Source organism: Equus caballus, chromosome 3, assembly GCF_041296265.1.
Source record: "Equus caballus isolate H_3958 breed thoroughbred chromosome 3, TB-T2T, whole genome shotgun sequence".
NCBI classification, from domain to species: Eukaryota; Metazoa; Chordata; class Mammalia; order Perissodactyla; family Equidae; genus Equus; species Equus caballus.
This window is the reverse complement of record NC_091686.1, coordinates 40929360-40939143: the sequence shown is the minus strand read 5'-3', so window position 1 is coordinate 40939143 and position 9784 is coordinate 40929360. Positions and strand designations below refer to the sequence as shown.

General features: G+C 57.7%; 1 protein-coding gene across 1 annotated transcript; it reads left to right on the top strand.

The window, feature by feature from the left end:
* The first annotated feature begins 7314 nt into the window (after positions 1–7314).
* Positions 7315–9351, top strand: LOC138923319 (ral guanine nucleotide dissociation stimulator-like). Its single transcript, XM_070261771.1, has 5 exons — positions 7315–7350; positions 7915–7941; positions 8312–8433; positions 8639–8742; positions 9084–9351. Exons 1-5 carry the CDS (start codon positions 7330–7332, stop codon positions 9140–9142), a joined length of 333 nt encoding a protein of 110 aa, XP_070117872.1. The 5' UTR covers positions 7315–7329; the 3' UTR covers positions 9143–9351.
* Positions 9352–9784: the final 433 nt, after the last annotated feature.

Sequence of the window (9784 nt, the reverse complement as noted above, 5' to 3'; positions counted from 1 at the left end):
GAACTCTGCTGAACTCAGCTTCCTCAAACTGGAAGCCTGGCTACATCTCAACATCCTGTGTTGGGTTCTGTGCTGTCTATTTGTGTACAGTTCTTGAGATGACATAGGCAAGGAGGGTGAGCAGCCAAGAGCCCTGAGGGGTTTTGGGTGGGTGTGATTGAAGGAAGGTGCCCAGGTAAGGGAACCTTGAGGAAGTGACCTCACTTCCTTGGTGACAGACCCTAACAGAACTTAGCACGCTGGTCTCCAGGCACCCACATTCTAGACATAGCCTCCTATTGAGCTCACTTGAGTGGAGAAACTCAAGAGAGCAGAATGCTCTCCTGTTGTCTCCCGACTTGTCGAGGCTCTGGCTTCAGGAAAGCCAAGAAACAGAGCCTTTTCAGTCACTACACACACTGGCTTGGCCCTCACCTGCACCACCTCTGGCCATTTTGCAGGAGGAGCCTTCACGTAACACAGGGCAGGCCAACCGTGTTAGGCCACAATGGGATCCCAGCCCCACACTCCTCTGAGCCTCCTTGTGTGTCGGGGGGGGTAGTGGAGTGAGGGTTGGCAGGGCAAAGATGTGACCTACCCTGGGCAGGAGCCCTTTGCTGGTTGTTGGATGCCTGGCAGTGCGTCATGTTCCCAGCCTAGGTGGTGGCTAACAGGATGGGAGAATGGGTGCTGGGGACCAAGCTCCTGTATGCATGTGTCAGTCCCGATCCCTCCAGGTGTCATCTCATTCCCTCCCTGGCTGGAGGTCTATGCAGATGCTGCTGGGTACCTGATCTGTGCTGGGGCTTCCTCCTGTGGCCAAGCCGAGGCAGGCCCATGAGACCTCCTGGCCCGGCTCTCGGGCACTGTCTTTGCAGAGCTGCATGCAGGAGGTGGTCGAAGAGCTGGTGGATGGCTTCGGGTACTCCATCTCCCTGGACAGGGACCAGCTGCACCGCGCCACCATCAATAACCAGGGCTGCTCTGAGGTGAGAGTGGGCACAAGGGGTCTTCCTACCCAGGACCCTGAGATGACCATGGTCGGCCCAGAATCCAACCTGAAACTGCTGTTCTCCTGGGACCCAAAGAGGGCTGTCCCCCATGAATGTCCCACAGTCCCATTCCCAAAGGAATCTGGACCTCTGCTCCTCCCCACCAGCTGCATAGGAGGTTAGGAGGGCACTCTTCGCATTTCCCTAGGAGGATTAGAGAAAACGTTGGTGTCGTTGTCACTTCCCAATAGGCCCTGAGTATCTTTGAATTTTGCCTTTTTTGGAACATGGAACCTTGATAATGGAGGGTCTCCAAACTCCCTTTAATGTAAGAGAAATAACCATCAGAGTGTTTTAGAAGTCAAAGGGATTCTCAGAACGTGTCATTGCCCTGTAAACTGTTTCCAGACCTGGGAGGGTTGAGGTGGCCACATAACATTTCCCTCCGTGTCAGGGCCCGATGAAGCCTCAGGCAGTTAGAGGGGATGTCCCTCAGCCCTCACTTTGGGCGGTTCTCAGTTCTGACCCACAGGACCTAGAGAAGCCACTTGGCATGCCTAAGCCTCTGTTCTCCTCTCTAGAGAGGGGGTGTCTGTTGGGGATTCACTGGGCTGGTGATCTTCACAGAGGGAGCTCTGTTGTCCCTCAGTGAGCAAATGGCCTCCAGGGAGCTCAATGTGGAATCCTTCACCTGCCCAAAGTCAGATTGTACTTTGAAAGCCCAGAGCCTTGCTGAGTGTGGGAGCTCCTGTGTCTCCTGTTGCAGATGTGTGGGAGGGGCTAGGAGTTCCTGGGTCAGCTGCAGACCTTGATAATCCTGGTGGTTTGCAGTGGTGGCCCTGACCCTCTGTCCTCCTCATCCCACCCAGAGTGAAGATGAGTCCACGCTGTCTGTAACTGAGGCCTGCAGGATGCGTGCCCTCCAGGCAGGCATGATGCAGAGGCTCTCAGAGTCTGTGGTGCCAGCCTTCTCCAGCAGAGTCCTCTGCAGTGTCATCACCTCCCTCTGCAGTTACTCAGGCTCCAGCACAGCCCACCAGGTCCTGGACCAGCTGTTTCCCAGGTGACTGCCCGCCTCCTCCTCAGCACAGTAGTGACTCTGCCCACTGCCAGCTGTGTGTCTTGTCTTGGGAATGTCACCGCATCTCTCTGAGCCTGAGTTGGCTCCTCTGAAACGTGAGGTGGGAGAGGATGAACTTGCTAGGCTTCTCCCAGGGACGAATGGGCTCAGCCATCCAGGTGCTGCCCTGGTGCCCGGCTCTGCAGAGAGGGCCCTGGGTCATGCTGTGGTTGCTGGTGTTGATTATTTCTCTGCCCCCCATGAAAAGTAGTCTTCCTCTCCCTTCACTGGCTTGTGGCTTTTTGAGTTTGGAAAAACACCTGGAGAGCACCCTGTCAAGGAGTTTGAGATGCCATCCAGCTGGTCCTGGTGCTTGTCCTTGGTGTAGACATTTAGGGATCTCTGGGGCCACAGAGGGGCCACAGGCCCACTCAGACACCTGGGGTCGTTCTGGTTGGAGTTCATTTAACAATGCCTATGAAGGACGTTCTGTGTGCAGGACATCTGCACACACTAAGTGTCACTCAATAAATGAAGCAGACAGCCTCCCTGGGCCTCCCCTCTAATCTGAGAGTCAGTCACACTTGACATCATTCCTAGGTCCCATCTACCCTACATCCCAGGCGATCGACCTCATCCCCTTTGGGACACATGGAGGCAGCTTGGCCCATTGTGTGTGGGATGCTGGAGGACAGCACCACCTCCCAAAGTGAGTGGTCTTTGGGTACAGATGGAGGGCCTCCTGTCTCTAGCAAACAGGGTGAGGGGAGATGATGGAGGCTGTGGCTGGCGCAGGCCTGGGAGAACCCTGCATCTCACCCTTCTTGTGATTCCCATGGTAAGGCTGAGTTCTGGTGGCTTCCACTCCAGCAGGACTGGACTCAAAGAGAGCTGTGCATGGGTCTCAGGCCCCCTGAGAACCGGAAGGGAGGCTGGGCTGAGTTTTCTCCTAGAGACCCAATCCCAGCAGAGTCCCAGCTCCTTGTGCCTCCCTTTCTCCACATCCACCCCTTGTGAGCTCCACCAGCAGGTCCATAGTAGGAGGTGCGTGAGCAAGCTGCTCACAGATCTGCTGGAGTCTTCATTCCAGTGGCCCATGTGCATGGAGGGCTGGGGTGGGCTGTGTACAGACCCTTGGGGAGTAGAGTGTCGGTGGGAACAAGAGACTCTCACAGACTCTGTGTTCAGCCTGCTGGATGAGCAGGCCTGCCACTGCCAGGACAGCCAGCCGGGGCTCAGGGCTGGGATGGGCCCCTCCTCTGGAGGCGGAGGGGATGGCACAGGGGCCCAGATGCTAACAAGAGTGCCTTGGGTGGGCAGTGTTTAAGGAAAGGCTGGGCCACTGACTCTCTGGCCCATCTGACTCCCTGCAGTGCTATCTATTTCCTGCTGGGAACCTGGCTGGGCCAAGGGCAGGATTGCAGGGAGCCCCTACAGTTTCCATGCTGGACCCTGCAGCTGGTCACTCTGCACGTCAGCTTTGGTGGCTCACATGTGGAGGGCCATGCCTAACTTCTGCCAGGCCACCTGGAGCACCTCAAGGCCACTGAGGCCAAACAGAAAGGTGAGGGGACTGGAGTCTGAGAAGACTGTCTGTGTTGAGGTTCATGGGCTAGAGTTCCCTTAAAGGCAGTGGAGTCCTTCCTGTCTTTGGAAAGGCACAGAAACTGTCAGGTGTGTGGGTGAAACTTTCTCCTTATCCTGAAGCAGAGCCAGCTCCAAAGCTCCTGCCACATCCAGAGCCAGAGCCAGAGCCAGAACCAGCCCCTGTGCTAGAGCCATCTCCAGCTCCAGCCCCACCACCCGTGGCAGAGCTGGAGCCAGCGTCACCTGCATCGGACCCTACAGGGCTGGAGGAAGGCGCACCATTAACTTCAGCCCCAGTGCCAGCTCCTGAACTAGAGCCCACTGGACCCTGGGCTGTGACCACCGAAAACCAGCTGAGGGAGGAGAAGCCGAACATCTTGGACTTCCCTCCCCGGCTGGTGGCAGAGCAGGTGACAAGGATGGAGGCGGTGAGCAGCGGGGCTTGCAGGGCAGGGGGGCCCTGCCTTCCTGTGCCATGAGCTGCCCCACACCTGCCATTCCCTGATCCAAAATCTGATGATCTGGGTCCACATTTCTGCTCCCCCGTTACCAACACTCTGACGGGCACTTTCTTAACCCCAAGCGCTTGCTGTCCCCACGTGCACAGCAGAGCCCGACACTAAGGGCACCTGCTGCACGGGGTGGCTGTTCCAATGAATGAGGTGGAAAAGTGCTGCCAGGTCCTTGGGTCGATCATGTGTGTGCCCAGGGGGCCTTCACAACCTCAGCACGTATCAGGCACGTGATGTGTACTGACTCCAGTGGAGACAATCACACAAAGCCAGTGCTTCTCCCTGCCTCGGGGGAATGTGCATGGGAATGGGGAGTGGGACCTGAGAGGGACTGGGATGGGTGGAAGATGGCCCTTGGAGTGGGCCGGTGGGGGCTGCATTCCAGAGCTTGGAGGAAGTGAGACGGGGCTGGGAGCAAGTCCCCTCCCTCCTGCACAGCACTGTGTCCCGGGTCATCTTGTGCTGGCACCGTCAGTGGACACAGACAAAACCCAGGGAGTCCCACACACCTCAGAGATCGCATCCTCTGCTTCCTGAGCTCCTGCTCTGTCCTCAACCCACCTGGGACTGTGGGGGACCATGGATGCCGCGCTGGGGTGAGGCAGTGCTGGCAACAACACTCTGAATCTTCCTCAGGAGCTGTTTAAGAAATTGGTGCCTGCCCACTGCCTGGGCTCCATCTTGTCCCAGCGAGACAACAGGGACTGCGAGTACCTGGCACCCACCATCGGTGACACTGTGGCACACATGAACACCATGACCAACAGTGTCATCGCTATGTGCCTCGGGGCCCCGGGCATGACAGCCCAGGAAAGGGCCAAGGTGGAGGAGCTGTGGATTCATGTGGCTAAGGTAAGTCATGGGAGGCCCATGGAGGCCCTGTCTGGAGTCGTGGGAATTCCCTCTTGTTTCTCAGCTGTCGATATTGAAGTCTGTCATCTGAGTCCCTGCACTGTCCCTAGACCCTCCTGCCAGGGCTACACTGACCTTGACTTGAGGTCCTGGTGGTGGCAAGCTCACTTCCTTCCTGTGCTCCTTCCTTGTGTTCAGCTAAAAATCCTTGTGCCTGGCAGTGTTACTCGTTGGATCCCAGCTGTGCCCTCCCTGGGTTTCCTGGGGATCTGTCTCATCCAGGACAGGAGAAGTCCATGAAGGGACAGAATCCAGAGCTGGAGAGCTACAGCACCCCCTCACAGCTCAATCTCTTCCCTTCCCCAGGGGTGCTGAGGCCTAAGAAACTTCTCTTCCTTCCACATGATCCTTTCTGCTCTGCAGATCCCTGCCATTAAGCGTCTCAAAGACACCTGGGGACAAGTTTCCAGGTGGGTGGGCTGCTATCCATCAAAGCACCACGAGGGTGAGGTGGACCGTGGCAGCCGACCTTGGGTCTCCATGGTCCCCGCAGTCAGCTGAGACCACCTGGGAGACAGTGAATGCCTGGGACACGGACTGATCCAGTTCCTGGGTCTCTGAGTCTCTCAGGGCCCTTAGGCTAGCAGTTCCGCCCAGGAACTCATTTCCTTCAATATTAGATTCTGACTTGAACCCAGTTGGAGATTCTCAAGTGTTTCCTTTGCAGGAACAGAAATCTCCATCCAACTGAAACCAAGAGTGTTCAAAACAGATCTGTGTGGTAGATATGGGAATGGAGGCCCCAGGTGACAACAGGAGAGGCCACTCCCCAGTCCAATGGGGACCTCAGGGCTCAGAGCAACCCAGTGAAATCCCTTATCCAGGCCCCGGGCTGTTTGGATCGTCTGGGATCTCAAACAAATGGGATGTGCCCTTCAACCACCCCATAGTCTTTCTTTCTTTCTTTCCCCACTTCCCCAGGGAGAGATCCTACACCTTTAAGAAGTGGTGCAGGGGACAGTAGCACGTGAGCAGGAGACTGCTCCTGAAGGTAACCTGGGGCTGGAGATCTGGGAGGAGGGGTGTACGAGGGCCCGGGAACATCCTGAGGGCATCCTAGGAAGTGAGGCTATGGTAAGGCCATCCTGGGGTTCAGAGACCCCTGTGGGTGGGGCAGGAAGGAGATGCCACATGGCTCCCCCAACACCCTCTGCCCTCTCCCTCCACGTCTCAGTTTGGCTATTGTTGGGACACACTCTGGGAGTGCAGAGGTGGGGACCATGGTCAGTGGTGGGGCAGGGCGAGGGGTGAAGGCAGCAGGGACAGGGACTCTGGCTGGGAGGGAGAGTGGCCTCTCCTCAGTGGGTCCTTGAGCAAGTCTCTGCCCCTCTGTGGGCCTCGGTCTCCTCCTCTGGGAAATGGAGGGTGATGACGTGGTGCAGGCCTCACGGCGGTGTGATACCATCCAAGGGAGGACAGGAATGGGAGGAGATTTGTGCTAGCTCCTCCTCGAGAGGTGAGGGGAGAGCAGTGATGACAGTCAGATGAGATGGAGTCCTCAGGAGAGTGCTGGAGGCAGGTGGAGTTCTCCCCACTCTTTCCTGATGAGGAAAGAGGCTCAGGGAGGCCTGGGTAGGCCCAAGGTCACACAGGAGTGAGTCCTGGAGCCAGGACTGGTCTAGAATCAGAGCACCCTGGAGGTGGGAACAGTATAGGCAGCAGGGGACTGGAGCCAGATGGCCAAGGTCTGAGGTCAGTGGCCTTGGGGGACATGTGGAGGGGAGCATGGCTTCTTTGACCCTGTCCTTGTCCCCGACAGGAGGCAACCTCCGTGTTGGCCACTGCACAGAGGGCCCACCATGGAGACTGGGAGAGGTGGCGGCAGCAGGTGAGGGTGCCTGGGGGAGGTACCCAGGATTCAGAGGACAGGGCGTGCCCCCTCCCTGCTGGAGGCCTTCCCCAGGAGAGGGGCCTTCCTCCTCCAGAGCATCTGCTGTGGCCGCTGAGCCGGAAGTGCCTGCATTGGCAGTGAGCAGGAGGGGGCCTGGAAGGGCTGGGAGCCGGATGGTTTTGGGTTGGGGAGGGGCAGGGGCCACATCCCCTGGGATTGGCTCACAGCCAGCCCTGGGACTTGACTGGGGGAGTTTGATGTTCCTGGAGAGGAGGGGAGGAGGGAATCATGTGTGGTGGGGGCTCCTGTGGGTCCTAGGCTGCTGTAAGTGGGAGCCTGGCGTGGGCAGGGGGCTGGGTTGAGGGGTTTCAGGGGAGGGCTCATGGGGGCACCTGAGTGCTGGAACTCATCACCATGCCCACCTTGATGGTGCAGGGTGTCATCCCCTCCCTCGAGATGATCTTCAGTTATGTGGAGGTGAGTGAGCCTGGAGGTGGGGCCCTGGGATCAGGCTCCTGAGGGTTTGGGAGGAGAGAGTCCTGCCTGAGCCCTGAGCTCCCACACTTGGAAAGGTCCTCTCTGCAGAGCCTCCCAGCCTCCTGTGGAAGCCAGGGCATCAGGCCCATCACAGCAACGAGTGATGGGAGGCTCTGGCTAGGCCGCCATCCAGTCTCCCTGGGCTGCTGAGGCTCAGAGCTGCCTGGCTGTGTGGCCACAGGAGGTGGTGTCTGAGCTGGACTCAGCCTCTCCCTCTGGCCCTGCCCATGAGGGAAGAGAAGTTGGGCCCCTCCCAGTCAGTGGCTGAGCTGTCCCCTCCTGCCTGAGGCCTCAGTCTCCCCATGTGTCATCGGAAAGGGTTAGATTACAAGGTCTCAGCTCCTCTGCCCCCAGGTCTGGAGCCCAGAGCCTGGCCCAGGTCCAAGTCCGGTCTCTGGCAGGGCCTGCCCACTGGCAGCAGTGCAACACTGGAAGAGGTGGGATGGGGGCTAGTTCTGGGCTAAGGGGGCTGTTTCTGATGGACTTTGGCTGTCTGCCTTCCAGGGCAATGTGCTCAGCTGTCGGAATGAGGTAAGGAGCTGCAGCTTCACTGTGGTGAGAGTGGGTGTGTGGGAATCAGAGAGACCCCTTTCATAAGAAGCCCTCTAGGCCAATTTCTGGGGTCAGACATTTATTTGCAGAGTTCGAAATACAAAGCTGGGGATCCTATGGAGTTGGCGGGTGGCGGAAGTGCTGGCATAAAGGACCCCTTACTGGTAGAGGATCTATTTCTGGCCAACTGTGAGAACAGGCACGTCCTGACTGGAATTGCAGGGAAGGAGGGTTCCCAAGTCGGCAAAGGCCCCACACTGGTTCCTTGTCCCCATCCTCACCCCCTCCAAGAGCCCTGCAGGGTCCCCCACCCAGGCCATGTCTCCATCCTGTCCTTCCTCTGTCCCAGGAATTCAAACTCATCAAGGACATCAAGCTTATCCAGAAGGCTGCAAATCTGTATACCGTGCAGCCCAATGAGCACTTTGGGGCCTGGTTCCAGGCCGTGGAGCCCCTGAGTGAGGAGGCGAGGTGAGGCGGGGCAGCAATTGGGTGAGGGGAGGGCGGACTCTCTCTGCAGACCAGCTCCAGTGTCCATGGCCGTGGCTCCATGGTCAGCCTCAGATCTGGCTGCATGGCGACCCCTGGGTCCCTGGGACTCCAGCTGCTGGGAGGCTCTGGAAGGCACAGCTCAGGTGTGGCTCCTGGGAGCCCACAGCTCCACACTGTCCTGTAGCTACAGCCTGTCCTGTCAGCTGGAGCCCCAGTACCAGTGGACCAGAAATATTCGACTGTACTTCAAAGACAAGAAGAGCCACTTCTCTTCCCGCCAAGGGCTGTGTGAGTGTCTGGACTGGCACTGGCTGAATCCAGGGGCTCAGTACAGATTCACGCCAAGTCTGGGCCAGGGGAGTCAGACAGCTGTGATGCTGGGGCCCCAGCTCCACTGCTGAGCAGTCCTGTCACGGGCGATTCCCCTCACATTTCTGGGACTGGTTTGTTCCTCTGTGAAGTGGGTGACACTAAATATCAGCCCCTGTGTCAGGGACAAATGGGATGCTGTTGGCTGACTGAGCACTCAGCACCAGGGCTGGGGCACAGGGTACAGTAGGTGCAGGGAGAGGGGAGAGTAGGCCGTGATACTGGGGGAGGCCCCCTAGGAAATTCCTCTCTCTATCCAGACACCAGGCCCCCAAAAAAGAGCCCAGTGGTGGCAGATGATGCTCCTGAGACCAGCTGAACTACAGCAGGGACACTCAGGTGCACGGGGCCACCTCTCAGATGCTGATATGAATGAAAACTTTGTGATCCATTTCCTGGGGTCCCCTGAAGGCCTCAAGGGATTGGACGACCACCCCATCTCCCTCACACATTTTCCCCAGCGCCTATTTCCCTCTTTGGAGTGGCCATGTTTTTGTTGTCAATAATAAATGCTAAGTTTGGGTATTCTATTAAATTTCTGTTTCTTTCTCAGCCTGGGAGTGGACGTGTGGTTCTTTTGCTCTCTGTGCTCATGGAAATGAGATCCAGAATCTCACATTCCTCCTTGAATTCAGAAACCTCACAGAGTCCTCAGCTCAGGGTATGTGGTGAAGGGAGAAGTGCCAGTGCCGCCCCTGGCTGCTGAAGGACAGTCCTGTGTCCCCCTCACTCAGAGGACAGGATGATTGCAGTGTGGTTCACCTGGTCCTGGAGCAGAAGCGGCCCCTCAGATCTCCCGGGGCTGAGACGTTGGAGGGACTTTCTCTGGCAGAACAACAGCCACGGAGACGGGGGTGTCTTTAAAAGTAGCACTTGCTTGGGGCCAGCCCAGTGGTGCATCGGTTCAGTTCGCATGGTCCCCTTCGGCGGCCTGAGGTTCGCTGGTACAGGTCCCGAGTGT

Excerpts from the sequence above, each read along its gene's own strand:
- LOC138923319 (XM_070261771.1), top strand. The coding sequence starts at position 7,330 with ATGATCTTCAGTTATGTGGAG. Across the intron at positions 7,351-7,914 it reads TGATCTTCAGTTATGTGGAG|GGCAATGTGCTCAGCTGTCG; the intron begins GTGAGTGAGCCT and ends TCTGCCTTCCAG. Across the intron at positions 8,743-9,083 it reads CTCTTCCCGCCAAGGGCTGT|ACACCAGGCCCCCAAAAAAG; the intron begins GTGAGTGTCTGG and ends CTCTCTATCCAG.